Source organism: Parasteatoda tepidariorum, chromosome 4 (genome assembly GCF_982258835.1).
Source record: "Parasteatoda tepidariorum strain Cologne lab strain chromosome 4, Ptep-v5.0, whole genome shotgun sequence".
Lineage (NCBI taxonomy): Eukaryota > Metazoa > Arthropoda > Arachnida > Araneae > Theridiidae > Parasteatoda > Parasteatoda tepidariorum.
Window position 1 is genome coordinate 48,194,756 of NC_141758.1, and position 21,110 is coordinate 48,215,865.

Consider the following 21,110-nt stretch of genomic DNA (forward strand, 5'->3'; position numbering starts at 1 on the left):
GTTCATTTAGTAAAAAATACAAAACTGGATAAAAAAAAAATTAAAAAATTAATACTTTTCCTGCCATGCTTAAAGGTATCATGATAAAATTATCAAATTCTATCATACATTATAAGCCATATTTTATTGCTAATTTTACCAAAAATCATTGCCAAAGTTCTTCAGTAAAAATTTCAGAGCTTTATATTGTTCCTATAGAACCATAAGCACTATAAACTTGACCATATTCTGGTTGTTTCGACCATGATTTCTTTTAGTGTGTGAATGCAAAACCCGTAGTTGGCAGGAGCAAATCCCTCTATGTTTTAGAGAAAGAAAGGTACATTGATATGCTTTATTTCGTTCAAAAATCATCTCTAAAACGAAGAAAAAAAGAGTATAATTATTTGAGGAAAAAATTCTATGAATGGGGTTTTCGAAGTGTCTAATTTTAAACTTTTATTTCTGAATAGGAAACAGACTTTTTCTCAATTTCAGGGAAAACATTCATGGATTTTGTGCTGTATAAAATTGTTTTCATGTAGTAAAAGATCTTAATGCTGATTTTATCTCCAGTTTCACATTAAGATACAAAACCCTTAAATTAAATAATTTATTTTTGTATGAACTTTTTTAAAAAAATTAGACGATAAAAATTTTTTGATAAATATATTTCCAAAAAAATAAACAAGAATTGGAGTATGTAATTAACTAATCCTCCATAAGAAGTGTTTCAATTTATTTCGGTTTATTTAGATTATAATGTAATAATAAAGAAATTTATTGTCCAATAAAATACACTTTTATTGAAAAGAAAAATCTGAAAATTATCATGTAATCAATCCACAATAAACACAAAACAGTTTTTGAAGAAACTAACCGAAAATGAAAAATATAAATATCAACACAAAACTGCATTCCATGTGCCGCAATTTTATTTTCAAATGTAGTTGTCATGGACACTTCGTTAAGCAGGATCAATTTTTCAAGATTTCAACCAGATATCAATCCAGTGAAACAGCTATTGTTGAAACTACTATTAAACTCTTTTACAACAAACTGCGTAAAATAGAACAATAAGTTACGTGCTATAGCTAATATGATACAAAAACAACTATTTTACATGATAGAAGGCCATGTTTACATATTTGTATCAATAGTTTTTGTCTCCTTGAGGTTATCAAGTGTAACGATACTATTATAATTTGCAATAACTGCTTTTTTGGTTACTAATCAAAACAATAACAAAAGTGGATTTTCTCTACGGGTTTCTTATTAGTTTAAATATTTAAAGCAACAGATTGTTTTTACTTCCATGAGCCAAGGTTGGACAATATCTTAACTATTAATATCAGATAGTAATAATCAGATAACAATAATTGGCTGAACTATGCAGCATTTACTAACATCTGAAAAAGTTATTTCAATGGTTTTCTTTATTTCGTTAGTTTTTATTTAGAACTGCTTAGGTATTTATAGGAGATATTTCGCTCAAAAAAGTGTTTTGAAAAAAATAAGCATTTGTTAAAACACAATCTATATTCAACTAATACTTTTAAAAAGGCCTTGAAAGTAACGTGTTACCATCGGAACCAAGTGCAATATTATAAGGGTCATTCTCACGAAAACTGTCATTTTTCAGTTCATAAAATCCCAAAAAAGTAAAGTGAATAAAAAGCTCTGAAACTTTTTATATTAATAGAAATATGTAATGGCATTATAAAGAAAGTATATATCCTATAAATTATACTTAATATTTAAATTAATTAATTTTTTAAATAATTAATTTATAATTAATTAATTTATAATGAATTAATTTATAATAATTAATAATTAATTAATTAATTTAATAAATAAGTTAATTAATTAATTTATTTATTAATTTTTTTAATTTATTTTTCAAATTAATTAATAAGTAAATTAATTATTTTCACTATTTAAAAAGTGAGGGAATGACACTAATAGTGAGGGAATGATATTTTATTTTAATACATGTTTTTATCTAAGTTACATCTACCTAAAGTTTGAAAATGATAACATACTAAGTATATCTGATATTTATTATAATTTAGTCTTATCTATTGAATAGTTTTTACAGATTTGGGAAATAAAATTGGCTGGCACGATTGAACAAAAAAAAATTTAATAATATACTCATCTTGAATCATTCCCTCACTTCAGCGTCATTCCCTCACTTTATACACTAGTGAGGGAATGACGAATTCAATAAAATTTAAAAATAACAGTTAGGCCTAATGAATTTCTGAAGTCAATCACATACAATTATATTCATACAAGAAAGCAACATATAATTATCCACTTTCTCGATGAATTTGTATTTTATTTTACTCTAAAAAATGATATGAGGGAATGACAAATGTAAAAAATTTTACCTGGTTTGATTCATTCAAATTTATTCCACAGCGAAGCTACTTTAAGTTGAAGATGGAAACATACTGCAATTTTGTTCTATGATGCCAGTTGTTAACTTCTGAAGTTTTTATTAAAATATTTTTATTCTAAGAAGATTGCAGGTCATAAGAACATTGTTGTGAGGGAATGACGCGAAACACTGGGGACAAAGTTTAAAATAGTGCTGTGTTATTATTTTTATCAGAAATTAAATTTAAAATTGATTTTCTGAATTCTATATTTCAGTATTCTGAAATAAAAAACACGAATTTGTAAAAAAAAAAAAAAATTATTTCAGAAACAATTTTGTTCTTTTTTTAAATCAGCAGTGGGGACAAGTGAGGGAATGACATATTGGTATATTTTAATTACCTAAAATAAATAAAAAATAAAAATTGATAATTTTATTTTTATTCTTTTGTTAGCTTGCATTCCGAAGGACACTTTCCCTGAATTTTTTTTTTTTCGTAAGCTGTAAAACAAACATAAAATATACTGGGGACATGAAAATGACTGTTTTTGTGAGAATGACCCATAACAGACCCAAAATATCTGCTGCACGAGATATTAATCCTCTCGATAGGAATCAAATCAACTTTCCAAAAAGGCAGAAAATTAGCAACCCACCAACTAATTAATCTTCAAAAATTCTTAAATTTGATGCCCATTCTTTCAGATATGGGTCAACTAGTATTTATTATTTCAGCTACTGAGTATCTCTTTGTAGCCAAGTATATTTTTGTTAAATTTGACAATTTCGGATTATATTGTACTCTTAGAAACACCTACTCCCAAGCACTAATTTGAATTTTCATTGTTTTTAATAGCTAACACTGCTGATTATAGCCTTTAGAAAATGAAATCAAAATACCAAATTAATAAGGTTTGCCAACAAAAAAACAATTATTAAACTATACCGCAAATTGTATTAAACAATATTTCTCTATCAGAAGCTCGTAATTATCTCTACTATAGCTAAATTGTTATTGGTGTTTTGCTAATATTTTTGCATTTTACATCATTTGTCCAATTGCACAAATTTTAGTTTTAAAAACTTATTTTGCAAAGTTGCTCCCATAACTGTCTTTTATATAATTTGATCCTAACGGTTTCACAGTTTTGCCAATTCCAATTATTACCTACACAATAAAAAAATGGGTGTGTAGTTGCCACTATTTTTAGTTTTAGGTGAACTAAAAAATTTTACAGTGCGTGTTGTCATATGTTTTATTCACTTTTTCACTATTATAGTTTTATTTATTTATTTTTTGTTTATTTGATTACTGTCAACACCTATTTTCATGCGCATTAGAGTCAGTTTAATGATGGCGAAACATCTCGTTTAAAAAAGAAGAAAACAGTTAAATGACACAGACGCAATCGATGTTGAAGAAACCGTTAAGACGATAATATGGAGCCGCAGTGGCTCAGGGAATAGAGCAATTGCCGCACAATGAAGTGACCCAGATTTGAATCCCAATTGTGGCATGTTGATATGAGTTCTGCCCCCGTTTCACACCTGCCTCAATATTGACAGATCATGGATTAGGATCCCCTTACAATAGAGTTAACCGCGAGGGGGCTTCGAGGTTTTCCTCTCCATGTAACGTGAATGTGGATTGGTTTCATCAAAAAATCATCCACGAAGGCAAGTTTGTCCCAATGTTTGATCCAGGAGTTCCCTTGCCTTCTGGGTTGGGTTTAAAATTACAAGGCTACCGAATTAACAGTTGCAAACTCACAGCTGTGTCGGCTGTTCAACATTAATTATGGAGTGAAATAAAATATGATACTCTGGGGAGCAACTCATCAGCAGCCTTAATGCAATACCAAGATACAAAGATCAGTGGCGTACCCAGAGTTTTTTCAAGGGGGGTGTTCATAATTTTCGGAAACATAATTTACAAAAAGAAATTCGAGTATGTAATAAAGCACTATTACTTCCCTAATTTAGACAGTTTTGACTTTTTATTTTGACAACATTGTTTAGTTAAATTTTGATTTGATTTTTTTAAGTTTAAGAACATAATGTAATATCTTCTGAAAACACTCCAATGTCATATGGGTGGGAAGTAACAATTTGAGGGCCACTTTCACATTCATCAGATTTTGTTATGCTAGAAACGTTTTCTTCAACGGAAGTATCACATTTCTGTACAACAGAAAAACTTATATTGGTACTAGATGCTATCACCTTACTAATTTCAGGTCGTGATTTTTTCTCAAAATAATTAAAAATTGTTAAATTCTTGCGTTATATATATATATATATATATATATATATATATATATATATATATATATATATATATATATATATATATATATATATATATATATATATATATATATATATATTGACACAGAAATATCCGCTATGCCACGATCTCAAAATTTCGAGCTGGAATGAATAACTTCAACGAGCACAGTATCTCCAATGGTATCGTTACTGATTTTTTCACTAGTCGAAATAGTGGCGACGACGGGTTCGGCGATTGAATGAACTTTTTAAGAATTTCATAAGAATAACTTTTGAATGAATTTTTGTTAAGACAAAACAAAACAGATTTAGCGACAAGCTCGGAAAGACAAGCGGCAGAAATAACTCTTTGTCTGACTAACTAACTCCACTGTACTCCGTTCCCCCCTTTATGTAATATTTTACCGCATCTCCAAAATTCTCGAATTGTCTCAAAGACAACAGAACGTCTAGGATTCCAGAATCATCGCTTAAAGACCTTGCGAATGACAGTCTCGAAAACTATCGCGACTGGCAGAACAGAAAGGAACCAGTCCGTAACAGTAACACGTGAATTTGGTTTCAAAAGAAAAGTACAACCCTATTATAGTAAATGTTTTTCAGTATTCTGAGAAATAAAGTGAGAAAAAAAAGTAGGCATAATGCTAATAAAAATATATAGTCTTAAAAAATAATAGCCCGCAAAATTTCTACTAAAATTTTTATTTTTGCCATTTTGTCTGAGCTCAAGGGGGGTGTTTAAACCCCTAAACCCCTCCCTTGCGTACGCCACTGACAAAGATATTGTTTTTTAATTTACAATACACTTGTCAACTGTGCACGATTATTTAGAGTGTCTTCTAAGTCCAATATTAGTCGAATGAGCCTCTTATGCAACGAATCGAGTAAAATCGTTTAGTATTTACAAACATGAAGAAACAAAAAAACGGAAAGAAAGCGTGGCGATTATTCAAAAAAAGAATGTCTCATATTTCTTATAAGAGTTTCTTTATTTCCGTTGGCAATATCAAATGATCGCTTGACTAAGTTTCGTGAGTGCTAAAGTGTGTCCAACAACGGATGAATTAAGAAGCTTACGATTTGGTATAAATATTTTGAAACGTCCATAATCTGCCCTTGACCCATGTAAATAGAGGCGATGACCATAATAAGTAAATTAAATTGAGTTGAAATCATTGATTTTTACAATTTACTCCACATAAAATTCGTCAGCCGTTTACAATTAATCTTTAACTGGATATTAGTGAGCAATTGCCTTCCTGAGCCAAGGAAATCTTAAACATTATGCGTTACTTAATAATCATTACATTTGCCTTCAACTAAATTTGTTTACGCACTGAGAAAGAAAAGAAAACATTTAAATACACATTTTCGTTTCTACGCAAATTTTGGCGAGGTAAATTCGTTTTTCTCATAAATATGCATCAATAGGCAATACGAATTAAAGTTTGTTACAGCAACAACAACAAAAAATAGCAAGCCCGTTTGCTCACCAGATCTTAATGAGAAAAAAAAAACAATTTTCTCTAACTGTATATAAAAGTAGATTTTTAAAAAATTGTACATTAAAGCATAAAGCACCTAAAGCATAAAGCACATTAAAGCACCTGAAGCAAAAATAAATTCAAATGTTCCTTTTATTGAAGAATTAAAACATGTCGATTGAATATCTTATAAAAAGCACTGTGTGCATTTAAATACTTGTAAAAATGCGAGTACTTTGTCAGTTTTTTATAAATTTAATGAAAAAAGTTTGTTTTTCATTTGAATAATAATATTAAAGAAATTTATTAGAACAGCCGTCTCATTCGCCGGAGCTTAATCAAATAGAAAACATTCATAACAGTCAATTTTAAGTGAACAATTTAAGGTCTATAATTACTACAGAGAGTAAAGCGAAATTCTGTAAACTGAAAAATAAACTCGAGAATTTTTTTTATTAATAAAAAATTTAACATAATGAATATTTTTTCAAAAAAGTTGTGCTAAATATGCTTAAATTAACGCTTTTTCTAATGGTTATGGGTGGTGGTGAGATTTTTTAATTGTTAAAATACAAATCTTTAACTGAATTGTTATTGTAACAAGACAAATATTTTTCAAGCTTTTTTCGCTTTACAATGATTTTCCAGGAAATAATAACTCTATTTTTTAAGTTAATATTCTTTGCATATTCGAACTTTATAAAACTTAAACTAAAATTAACTAAAAATTAATTTTATAGATGACATTAGGCGATTAATTCAAATGTTTTACTAATTCAGCAGAGGCTTTTTAAACTTCGAAATTTTAACAGAGTTTTTACAGAAAATATAAATGCTCCTTAAATTTGCTTCAAAGTAAACCACAAAGTAAGCTCGTTTCCTTCAATTCATAACGTAGTAAAATGGTATTTTTATCATGTTTATATGGGGAAATCATTACTAGATCCTGTTACTAATTTAAAGATTAGATTATTATACACTGCTAGAATTTTCATTCTAAAATTACGGTAAAATAATCGAGAAAAATCTGTCTTCCAATTCAGCGCAAAGTTTCCAGTAAAAAAAAAAAACATTTTTTACCTTTACAGTTTTGAAACCGTTTAAAACTAGAATGGTTAAAAAGAACCATAAATACAAAACTATACGGTTTTTTAACCATTTACAATAATCATAGTTTCAAAATCGTAAAAAATAAATTTTATTGAATTGGATATTGGAGAGGCTTTTTGTTGTGTATTGGGCATTGGAGTTAGGTTGTGGTGGAGTAGTGTTTTATCAAATGAACAGTGAAATGGGTTTTATGTAGTTTATCTGCTTGCTTCATCTATTGTAAGAAATGGGAAATGCTAGACTTTTTTATGTTAAGCAGCTTTATGGTGCTGCCATCTATGCCTAAATGTGAATATAGTGTTCCAATACTGCAGGGTCACAAATTGAGGAGTGCAGAATACTGGAAATTCTAGATGAAGGTGTGGAAGAAATATTGTAGTGTCAACGCTGGGACTAAAGGTCACGTTCTGTTGATCAAAAGATTGACAGATTAGCCCTCTTGGCTATAATATGTATAAAGAACTAAGTGGCCTCATTATTTGAGCCCAGTTGGTGCGATAAAATTCTGTTTGTTTAACCGTATTAGGTGATAGCAGTTTGGTTTTTTTTTTCAGAGTTAACAGTTTGAGTACTATCTTATTTATGGTTATTTGACTGTCTTGTTTGAATATGACAAAATAAAAATAAAATAAATTGTTATTTTACTATTTTTTCCGAGAAATTTCTAAAAGTGTATCATATTGTTGTACAATGAAAGTATACTCCCACACATCGGGCAATCTGAAAACATTATAAATTTCCGGAAAAAAAAAATTTTTATGAAGGATATAATTTATAAGACATTAAGTATCATGTCACTTATATTTCTAGTAAAACAACCTAATTTTTTTAGACCAGGTTAGAAAAAAAGAATTGTGTCAATGTTTTTTTTTCTTTTTTAACTTTAAAAGAAAATTTCAAGATTGTGTAAATAAAGTGTGTGACAAACATTTAAAGCATCAGAAGTAGAACATAAATCTTGATAAGTGTGAAAGTTGTTGGAAAACAATTGTAACTTTTATCTAACATATTAAAAGAAGTAAATCATTTAATGAAGACAGAGTTGAGATTAATATACCATAGTGTTTGGAACTCTTTATGCTATAATTGTGTAACGTTTAATGTTATCTTTGCAGTAAATGCATCATTTCAACCCATTTATGTATTTATTTTTTCAATTCTAACTAGGCTGATTCCGTGGAATCTTACTCACTTTATCCTTTTTATCCTTTCATCGCGATAACAGAAAAGATAAGACGGAATTCACAAATTGAACTTGTAAAACCCTTTAACCCTTTGACACAGAATTTTTATTACACATATCTTTCAAGCTTATTACATTATTTTGTATAAATTTAGGTCCAAATTGTCGAAAATTTTATGTTTAGTAATTTAATAATTTATGGTTAGCAAATACAGTATGAAACACTGGTGTCTTTTTCTGCGTAATAGGTAAAATCTTTCAAACATGGCTCACTTCTAAAGACTTATTTTTCAAATTTGCACTTATTTTGATCTAAGACAAGCAGTTATTCATCATTGAATTTTTTTCAACATACAAAATCAATTATTGACAAATTTGTGAATATAAATGGGAAAAAAAAATTTATTTTTTTTAAAACTACTTTATTTGGATTTTTTATTTCAGCTCAAAATATAATTCCGGTAATCTAACAGATTTTTTAGTAACTAATAGACTGTTTTTTATAATTACAAAATACCAAAATTTAATTTTTAGCAAACAAACAATAGATCCAAATACGATTGAAAGTAATCATAATTTTAATACATATTTTAACATATTATGATCTATGATTAAAATTGTAATCCTAATCACAACTAATATTTATTTACGATTATAATATTAATCAAATAATTACAGCTAATATTGAACTACGATTACAATTAATAATAACCTATGATTATAAGTAGTAATGACCCACAATTACAAGCAATTATGACAACAATGCAGCAATATAACACATTTATTACCCATTGGTATATGGGTGTTGTTTTGGGTTTGATGGCGGGCGGACCTTATTTGGACTTCATCACACTTTTCAACTGTGTTCCAGAGTAATAGTAAACAGTGCACATGCGTCGGTTGATACTAACTCTGCTCTCGGCTCTTTCCGACCACAGTGCAAACTTAAAATAACCTCAGTGTTAGATGGATCATGGATTAGAATCCCCTCAGCCGTTGAGCTAACCATGGGAAGTTTTCGTGGTTTCTCTCTACATGTAACATGAAAATTCGGGTTAGTTCTATCCAAGAATCCTCCACGAAGGCTAATTTATCCCAATGCTTGGTCCAGAACTTCCCTTGGATTCTGTATTAGGTTCAAAATTAAAAGGCTACAGAGTTGAACATTGATAGTCGTAAACTCAAATTTGGATCTGCAGTTCAACGCCAGTTATAAACTGAAATAAAATTGGCCTACGTCGAGCGGCGATGGCTCAGGGTATAGAGCTCTCGCCTTTCAATAAGGTGACCCAGCTCTAATTCCAGCCATAGCTGACCGATACGAATTCGGCTCCCGGCTCGCAACGACCACAGTATTGGCATAAAATATACTCAGTCGTTGACAAATCATAGGTAGGAATTCTCTTAGACTAACCGTGGGAGGTTTTCGTGTTTTTTCACTCCATGTAACATGCAAATGCGGGTTAGTTCTATCCAAGAGACCTCCACGGAGGCTCATTTGTCCCAATGCTTGATCCAGGAGTTCTCTTGACAGCTGTTCAATGCTGGTTATTAAATATAAAATAATTAGCCTACGCCATATCATGACATAACTGTGCAACCATTTTAGATACTTTAAAGCTATTTGTCCATATTTCTCAATTATTAGGTGACCTAGATATATTGATAGTGAATTTTTGAAAATACTATTTTCTTGGGTCACCTCGCGTTTATCAATCGTTGAATACACTTCACGTTACACTTTATTCTTGATCAATGACTAACGCATTTTTATTTAAGATCATTTTTTAAAGCTTATTAGAAACATTTTAAATTTTTTTTATTAAAAATAGTTTAAAAATTTTTTTCAAGTTTTTAAAAACATTTGAAAATATAAACTTTTGATAAAATGAGAAAAAATTATTATTTATTCAATTTCAATATCTGTGATATTATAACATTTAGAAAAAATTTCTTTTCTTCTTTGTTCACTGCATACATTTATTTACTGAAATACAATTTGATAAGAAACAAGAAGAAATTTAAATAAGAATAAAGAATTAATAAGAAGATAAGAATAAAGAAAATATCAGAATATTGTAAAGAAAATATTCTTATCATTAAAAAGAATTGAGAAAATAATGCTTAGAAAAAATGCATACAATTTACTATGTTGTGTAGAGAAATAATCATTTAGTTATTTGGGAAACTAAATTATTTCTAAATTTCAACTTTTATTTATTAGAAAAAAAGGTGTTTAGACTCTTGTTATCTTTTTTTCTTTCTTTTTTTGAATTGACAAACATTTATTTTTTATTTTTTATTTATTAATTATTTTGTTTCTACATACAGCAATTTGCAACAATTGCAAAAAATATAAAAAATATAATAAATTTCAAATTATTTTACAATCTCTTATTTAACCCCTTTTTCCAACGATCAATTCATTTTTTTCATTTAAATTATATGTAATCTATTCTTTCTTTCTAAAATGTATAAAAATTTAGTAGAACCAAGTTTAAATATAGCATAAAGGAAAGGAAATTGAACTGAATGAAAGTACGAGAAATATTAAAACCTAAATGGAAAAAAAAAACTAAATGAGTTTAAATCTTTGCAACAATGAAATTATTATTATAAAATGATTTTAAGCCTATTGCCTTGAACATTTTTCTGCAGTATTTAACTTTAAATCGGAATAATAGTGTACCTCAAAGTGTTATAACATAATGTAGCACTGCCCTCTGAACTAAACCCTCATCAATCCCCATAATTTCTGTTACTTGACGATAAACAGATTGTTGCATTGAAATTCAGCATTAAATAACAATTATTCAATTAAAAGATATCCTTTGTGAAATTACTCAAACATTTGTCATCACAAATTTAGTTTACGATTCCTTTGGGAACAAACATAAACACTAATAATTTTGCACGAAGACCATTGCAGCTTTCATTTTTGACAATATATTAATAATAATATTGCTAATAAATTAAATAATAAAACTCATTAATATTTTTCAACAAGGCGGCTATCAATAGTGAAAAAACTAATTCTTAATGTTGCTTTAGGAGTTTAAATATTTTTTTTTATTCAATATTTTAATTTTTTGCTATATAAGTTAATATCATGCGATTACTTTATAACATAATAAGCACCAATTTTAGTTTTAAGTCTTTAATTTTGAATAATAATCAAAATAAAAAAAGTATTAATGACTAAAAATTATATTAAGAAGGGATCATAAATACATATTATTCTAGAAAATATCTGTAAATAAGGTGGAAGTAACTAATTTACTGGTAAATACCGTAACTTTATTAATTTTATTCTGATGAAGTCTTAAGATATTTGTATCTTATATAATGTGGTTTTTCTGTCCAATGCGAATGTCTGAAACTTTAGGACTATAATTATTTTTTTTATAATGTATAGAATAACATTTAATAATAACGAAATATTGTATAAAATATATAACTGCATATTTGTCAATATTATTATAGGTGGAAACTACGTAATAAAGCGTGTTACTTTTTCAACTTTAGAGCTGTAAATCAAAACTTTTTTAATTTAATTGCTACATGAAATTTAAACTATTAGTGTAAATTTGAAATATTAAAGTAGTACTCATTCGATATCTTTGCCACACAAAAATTTTATTAATGCATTCTTAACTAAAGTTTTATTGAAACATTTTTATCTTACAAAATTGAGAGCATAAAAAATACGTTCAATACGGAAACAACTATCACTTAAGAAAGCGTCTAAATTAGAAACAATATAATTTGTTTAATAGCAAACAATATCTATACATAGCTAAAACAAGGGGAAAAAAGGGAATTAATGACAACTTACCTTTGTAATAAATAGCGCCGGTCTTTTTTTATAGTTAAACAATACATGTGAGAAAAGCGTAAAAAAGGAAGAGAAAAAAACGAAAGTATCATAATTATTTTTGATATAATGATGGGTTGTTGATGCCCTAAATGACCGGAAGACAAATCTTAAATATGCTAATAATAAATTTAGACATTCTTTCTTTATATATGCATGGCCTTTTATTTAACTGATTCAGTTTCTTGACCTTCAAAATATAAGCGAATATATTTTGAGGGTCAAAATATGCTCCCAATATTTCAGTCAATAAAAGCAATCCAAAAAATTTAATCCCTTAATAATGTTTTTACGCTGATAGCATATAATACTTTTATTGTAGATAGTGGTACGAATAATATACGATACGTATATATATAAACGTATATATATTACGCATATATATATATATACGTAATATATATACGTATATACGAATATACGATAGTAGTTGCCTAGAATTTAATTCATGAATTAAAACTGATAGTATATAGACTCTTTCACAGAAAACTATTTTATCAAAAGACAATTTCATTCAAAATAAATGTTTTAAAAATTATTCCCTGCATGAATTATAAACCATAAAAGTTTTGCAAAAGACAAAAGAAAATCGATAGTTTGAAGTAAATCGCCGTCGTCAAGAATCTCAATAAATTAAGTATTCAGCCCATTTTGACTTAGCGTGACATGTACGTCAGGAAAATCGTGAAAATTCTGATTTGAAAAAGGACTGTTTTCGCATCAAAGAAATGTTTGTTTTTTTTCAACCTTTTCAAAAATCAAGTAGTAGCTAACGAAAGAAAATATTCATTTAGTTCAACAAAAAAAATCACTCTTTTAATAGGAGATTTTTTAGTGTCACGGCACATAAGAAAAATTCAAGCTTTAATGGGTTAATAAAACGCTGCATTTTTATAAACCTTCCAGAATTTTTCAAGTATTTTCTCTATGCATTTATTTCCATTAGTTTTTGCAAATATTCAAATTTCAATAATTTTTCACGTATTTTATCTTTCTTAAAGTCTCAATTAGTATGACTGTAATTTAACAATGAAACTTTGTTAATAAACAAAACAATAATTTAAAATATTTCACCCAGTTTTTCAAATGTAAACAAATTTTATGAACTTAATTGTTTTCGATTACCATTGCTTCAAAAAAGTTACATTCATAATTTCAACAATGCAAAAAATTTTATGTTTAAATTAAATCTGACAAAATTTTAAGCACATTTTAGAAACACTGTCATTTTGTATGTAATTTAAATTAGAGTGTTCAGTTTCAAATCCAGATCAATAAATTTTCAGAATTTTTCTTGGAATGATATTAACACTTCTCAATGAGATAAATGGTTTATCTCATTGAGAATTTTGGACTTAATCTCATTCTTATAATGTACATTCATCAGAACTAGATTTATTCAAATTTAAATATTTAAAATTAATGCACTCACCGAATTTTGACAAGGAAGCTATTAGAATCCATAAACCAATGATGAGTGGTTTAGCCTTTGTGTAATCCATTCTGAAGAAAGGAAATCTTTGTTCCCCATGCTCTCCTTGAGAATTCACATGGCCTGTTGGTGATGATAAAATGTCCAAAAAACTTCTCTGGTCTACTTTGTTGATTGGTGACACAATAGGTCCATCATCAGAAGTAATGTGATCATCGATTTCTGGAGGAACTATTTCGTGATGATCACGGGCTACATTGTCAGCAACGATCGCCCTGCCTTCATCAGCAAGTGCGAAAGTAAAGGTCACGGGTATGAAAATTAGAGTCAGAAATAGTTTGTTGGTTTCCTTTGAACAAGATGGCACGAACATGGTTGATGTTATTAATCACTTTTTAAAAATCATTTAATATCCCTCCACTTAAAGTCCTCCAAATTACTATCAAAGTTATTCGCGGTGGCAGCAGTTTTAAACAAAAAGAGTTCGAAATTAAAGACACTTTTTGCTCTACACATGTGTCAGTCAACTGTTTAAAATTCGTTATGACTTTGCCAAAAATATTATTGATTTCACAGACATCAGTTTTACTATGAAGCAGTCAATAAAAATTCGATGATATTCATAGCTCAATGAATAAGTTTGCTATTGGAATTTTTTAATATGATAAATTATTCCTTGAAAAACTCCAAAAACTTTTAATAAGCACAGAGACTTGAACTTAAAATTAGTTTAACAATAAAATTCAATAATATCACTCTTATCTTTCTTTTTACACTCATAATATTACGCTAAATTTGAATAAAAATATTTTAAATTTCTACAAATTAACTTTTAAAATAATTAATTTTAAATTTTAATACATTAAGAAATTATTTAAACTCTTAAAAAAAATTCACTCATTCCTGAATTCACAATCACCAAAAATAACTGAAAAATCCAGTTAAATCGAATGCTAATAACTTTCCCCGCTGTTTCTTTTTGAATACGCGGCATACTGCGTTTACGAGTTGATTCAACAGGTAAGAAACCACGTGACCCTTACGTTCCGCTATTTTACTGTGACGTCATCTACTACTCCAATTGGTTTTACTAGCGGTTCTTTAATTCACTTTTTTTTTTCTTCTTCTTAATCTTAATTTCAAAGACTTCTTTCGGTTGATCGCATTTCAGTATTTTTTTTATTTTTTGTTTTCATTTATTTATTTGTTTACTGCAATATGAGAAGCCTTTTTCTCTTAAAACGGCAATCTAATTCTACAAGATGAACTTTTTAAACCATAAATATAGAGATAGTTTTAACTTTCTCAATCAGTAATGCGTTTAATCCTGAAAGCTTACTTTTTCACGAAAGCCAAAGGTTTCGAAAGCGAAAGGCTTACTTGCCACTCGAAAAACTTCATTTCTCAAGTTTTAAATACTTTCACACTTTTTCGAGAAATTTTGAAACGCTGCTTTTATTAGGAAACTTCTAAAATAGAATTTTCTAAAAATACTAGGCTCGTCTGTTTAACAATTTTTAATTAATTTTAAGAAATATCCAATTTTTCGTGTGATGCAAAACAATTTTATCAGGCAAAAATAATTTAAGTTTTTTTATTATCATTTTCTTCAATTTATTTTAAAAATAATTACTGTTGTGCATGATGCGCAGAGTATTTATTATTTAAAAAAGTTATTTTTATTATAACATAGTTTCATTTAACATCTATTATATATAATTCTCTTACGTGGCTCCCAAATTTTGGCTGTATTTCTTTTCCGCCGGTGGCAACAGTTTTCATTTTTAAAGAAGTACTTTGTACAACTAAATAAGATTCTTTTCACAACACTTAATATTTACTTTATTTTCTTAATATATACAGAGAACAGTCGGCAAAGAAGTCTGTTAGGTTAAAAAACATTTCGCTAAAAAAATAATGAATTCTAAAAGAAATAAAAATAAACAACTTAAAAAATAAAAATGCTGTTGCCAGCCATAGAATTTTTTGAAAGTTAACTTAGCAACATAAATCAAAATGACATAGAAGCGCAACTAGATCAAAATTATGATACCTGAGCGCTTGACGTAGCAAATCCTTCAATTCTATAAGTGCTGTATCGCCAAATGCCCAGATAATATTGAAATGCACAGATTTAGAATTTTCTACAGTGAAAAGTTTTCGGAACTTCGGTATTCAAAAAAGTATACAAAAGCTAGACGTTAAAAACGTATCCAATGAGCGAGCAAAGCGAGCATTGGATTGCGAAGCAATCCGAAATGAACTGCGAAAGCAGTTCCGGGGGTTGGTGAGCGCCAGCGAGCAGGGGGCGAAGCCTCCTAGTTATTATATATTAGCATTATTATTTAGCAACATTATTTTATTATAGCATTTTTACTGTGACATTTTTACTATAATATTATATTAATATTTTTATTAAAACATGTTCGTCTGTTTAACAATTTTTAATTAATTTTAAGAAATATCCAATTTTTGTTTGATGCAAAACAATCTTATCTTGCAAAAATAATTTAAGTCTTTTTATTATCATTTTCTTCAATTTATTTTAAAAATAATTACTGCTGTGCATGATGCCCAAAGTATTTGTTATTTAAAAAAGTTATTTTTATTATAACATTGTTTCATTTAACATTATAACATATTGGCATATTTAGCAACATTATTTTATTATAGCATTTTTATTATAGAATTTCTACTATAACATTATATTAATATTTTTATTATGGCATTTATCTTTTCTTAAACTATTTTTTTAAGAAATATTCCCTTTCTTGCTTTATGCTGAGCGTGATTATTATGCAAAAAATACCAACAAAAGTACTGATCAATACTTAGTCAAAATTTAAGTACTTAGATTTTGGGTATGAAATTCAGCATGTTTAATACGCTTATAATTTATTAAAGTTTCTTTAATGTAATGAATATTTACTACTTTGTATGATACACAAAGATACGCCTTATAAAAGTTATTTTCTAGGTAATAATTTTTTATTTGAATTTAATAAATTTATTCGTCTATTTATTTGTATGCCTATAATATATTAATTTTTTGTCGTGTTATATTTGACTATGCAAAACAGACAATCCCTATAAGTAAGCCAAAAAAGTTCAAACCTTTCTGGAATGAATATTTGAGTAATATTAAAATGAGGTATTAGCAGGTAGAGGAATCAAAGAGGAATGATATTATAATTAATTAAAGAGAATTTGTTAGAAATGTAAAAATAGAAAATAACTAGCTGAAACACCAAAAGTTTGATAACTTTGTTTCAAATTCAGACAATAGAAAGGACAGTATTAAAATGTTAAAGCTTATATTTCGAAAGCTTCATTTAAATTTTTTTTAAAGCTATGAACATTTTCATTAGAAAAAAAAACTACTTTTTTTGTCTTAAGTTTTTATTGATGTAACTTTAAAAGTATAGAATAAAACTAAACAAAATTATTGGTGCAATTTAATATTATTTAGAAAATCATTGCTTTAAAATTTGAAAAATAATTCGTTTAAAACTGTCTGAGATATGAGCATTTAATGTAGTTGTTTTATACTACGCATACATGAAAAAAATTTTAACATTTCTTTTCATATTTTTGTAGTGAATCGTATTTGGACAATTTTCTGAGTAGTTTTTGTACATTTTAAAAGAAGTCTTAAAAAGATAAGAAGTTAGTTTTACACAAATTTCATTTTGTATCATAAGAAAAATGTAATAACCAAAGATAGTGTCTTACAATAATCGTTCGTGCACCAAAATGAGATGGTATAAAGAAAAGAACATGTGAAAGAAAACATATTTATGAGGGATGATCCCCATAATGCCGATATTATTTTTAATAAATCATGTTTCATAATACAAAATAAAATCTGTGGAAAACCATTCATCATTTTGATCTTATCTTCGATTTATCGTTTTGATCGAAAAAGTACAAAACCTACTAGAAAATTGCTTAAAATTTTTTTTAATTTTTAAGCTATTCAAATTAGACTTTTTTCTTTAGTTGCTAAATACAATTCACAGCAAAACCATGCAAAGAAATTTTTAAATGTTTTTTGCTCATGCGCAGTATAAATGAAATACCTTAAATACTCATGTCTTCTGCAACTTTTAACTAAATTTTTTCAAGTTTTAAAAAAAATTATTTTCTAATTAATTTTAAATAGCTTCAGAAAAATTTTTTAATTTTATTTTATATTTTTAGAGTTTTAGAGCAAAAAACATAAGACAAAAAAATTTTATTTTCTTTTTATAAAAATGTCCACATCTCCTACTGTGAAATCATTGTATCACTGCAATTAAATAATATTTCTGGAAAAATTACTGAATAAAATTTTACGGTAAAAATGGATTTTGCGGATGCAGCATGCAGGATGCCAGTACTTTTTACCGTAATTTGATCCGGAATTTTTGGCAGCGTAACATTTGATTCTTTTTTAAAGTATTATTATGATAAATGTATTTTTAAAAAATTAACTAAGAAATGCAAATGAATTCATAATGCATAAGTCACTTGTTATTACGCTGTTTTTCGAAGCTTTGTCGCCAAGAAAAATATAAAAAAGCCATAGTTTAAGTGCAATGCACTTGAAGCAATGCGATGATTTTAAACTATGTATATAATTTTGAAATGGAGAATTATCTCGTCTTTAGACCTATCTACCTTTATTTTAAATGTTATTAAACATTTTAAAAATCACCAATTTGGCGACATTTTTCCACCTGAAAGAAAATTATCAAAATATCTGCTTTATTCTCATTTTTTGCAAATTTATATGAGCCCAGTTAAAAGCAACATTGGAGTAAGTTTTAAAATTTTTAAAATTAGACCACAAACCCTTTTCATTTTCACGAAACTGTGGGTTTTTTTCCATATTGTCGTTTTGCGCAATTTTCAAAGCAATTTTGACAGCGCTGGCTTTAGATAAGCTAAACTTGACCTAACAGACATTAGTAACAGTTGTAAACTTACAGCAGTTACAAAAATAGCATATTATTCGCAAACAAGCATGATTTCGTGTTACGACGGAGCCTTCGAAAAACAGTCTTAATATAAGTCTTTATTTTATATTTAGACTTATATTAAGACTGTTTTTCGAAGGCTCCGTCGTAACACGAAATCATGCTTGTTTGCGAATAATCATATAAGTCAAATTTTCTGGATTGAATTCCTAATAAAGCCATATGAAACACATAAGTCTTTATTCAGCCGATCTTAAAGATCTTCAATTCTTTGTTATTATTTTTTTTCATATTGGCAAGATTTTAATAAAATTTATAGTTATCCCCATTGTTAAAACAAATTAATATGGCAATAAACATTTTGGTGAAAAAAATATTTATCATCATTTTATGATAACCAAATAATGATATTTATTGGTCAGTATCATGCACGAAGTTGTAATGCTAATACTATGGAAACTGTTTTAGAAACAGTAAACTTTGGTCTTTTCAACTGTTTTAAATGTAGTTTTCAATGGTTAGAGTCATAGCAGTCATTGACGAACATTAAAATTTACTAAATTAGTTAAAACGTCAAAAAGCGCTGCTCATCATATATATTTTTACTAAAAACAAAAAGCATCTTAATAAGAACCGCAAAACAAATCATTGAAAGATAGAAGTTGTTGACGTTAGCGAAGATGGGATATTTTCAGATTTTGTAATAACAATTTGTTTTGCGTCAGCAAAGAAATATGATCACGAAGCAATTATATAGATTCATAAGAAGCAAAAAATCGAAAGCTGAGTCTCATAGTAACTCAAACTAGGTTCAAAATAAATATATTTATATAAAAAGTCATTTATATGAGTTTGCATCACGCGGCATTATTTTTCTGAATTTAATGTCTTAAGAACACAGTAATAAAATTTAATATGAGTTTCATACAAGAGAACATTCAAGATTACTTCATAATCTTTATCTTTTTTTATCCAATATTCTATTTAACAACGTTCTATGACCTATTGTAAATATCAATATAGAAAGTTGGCACCTAACATTGGCGCCAAGAAGTGCTCTCATATTTCTAGAACATTGCGCTATTGTTTCATTAACTCTGTATCAATAAGCCTTTATTGTCGGTGTCTAGTTTATTTGTCTTAACTTCCACTGTATGTTTTATAGAAACGTACACAGCTTTTCTGAAGTTATCATGCGTAGTTAAAGAATTAATTATATTAACTGCATCGTGGTTTTAATTTAAAAGCATTCAAACTCACTTTAAGTAATAATGGAGTATTATAATTTTAAGTCTCATTTTCAAATTATTCAGGAGAGTGTGTTTTCAATAATTAAACACAATGGCCTGCTATACATGGCGGCAATAAGATGTTTCTGCGTGTTGCGTAATGGAAATTCGGTTAACTCGCATAATGCCTACCTGGAAACAATGCTAGGGAACAGTTTATTCTAATACATTTCACGTGTGGAAAGGTTTATTACCCAAGACCTTCAAGTAATTCAGATTTAGTTCAAAACTGTTTCGCACTCATATATTATAAATTACCTACCTGAGAAGAATACTAAGGAACAGTTTAGTGTTAAAAAAAATGTAACTTTTGGAAAAGTTTAATTATCATCCGAACCCTTCAAGCAATTTAGATTTAGTTAAAAAAAAATTTTATGCAAAGCACAATTTAAATACTTTTACTGGACGGGATCTTAGCGTATTCATGTGCGTTTCTATGACTGCTTCGCACTCATATACTACAAATTGCCATTTTGATATCATAGGCAACCTTGGTAAACAATACCTGCAAGAAGACAGAAGGCTTCAGCATGGGTTACCATAAACAAGAAATTTGATCCTTTTGTAGTCTAAACGCAATGACATCTTTTTTAATAGCCCCCTTTGTGCATCTGAACCCCCACTGCACAGTTTATGGTCGTTACGTTGGACTACTAAATTGATCTGTGCTGAAGCCTTCTCTCTTCTAAGAGGTGTTGGGTAAACTTATGGATATCCGTGGTAAACTCGATAAATCTAAATACTCTAAAATCCTTCACGACGTATACTGGATACTTGGATCTAATTTCATTTGGAAAAAAAAAATTTCTCCCAAAAACGCTGTGCTAAACAATTAGAAAATGCGGTTTATATTGCATTGCCACAAACCCTTTATTTTAATTCAATTTTATTATATCTATTTTACTTTCTATGTTACGAATAATTTATCATACATTCTTTTATCCCCCGTTTAGACATATTTTTACAAATCACTATGCATAATCATTATTTTTATATTGCAGTAGGATTTAAGTCGAAGAAGTCGAACATGTTTTATAATGAATAAAACGTTTCATTACAATATTTCCTCATTATAACGCGATTTAACACACTATTAATATTAAGTATGTAATAAATTCAAAATTTAGAG

General features: G+C 28.0%; 1 protein-coding gene across 1 annotated transcript in view; it reads right to left on the minus strand.

Annotated features, from left to right (window-relative positions):
• Window positions 1-14,199, minus strand: part of LOC107448946 (Na(+)/H(+) exchanger protein 2) — a 210,090-nt gene extending 195,891 nt beyond the window's left edge. Inside the window, exon 1 of the mRNA XM_087161047.1 lies at window positions 13,735-14,199. Within this exon, the coding sequence (XP_087017173.1) occupies window positions 13,735-14,107 (373 nt within the window). The 5' untranslated portion in view covers window positions 14,108-14,199. The remainder of the gene's footprint in view (window positions 1-13,734) is intronic.
• Between the last annotated feature and the right edge of the window lie 6,911 nt (window positions 14,200-21,110).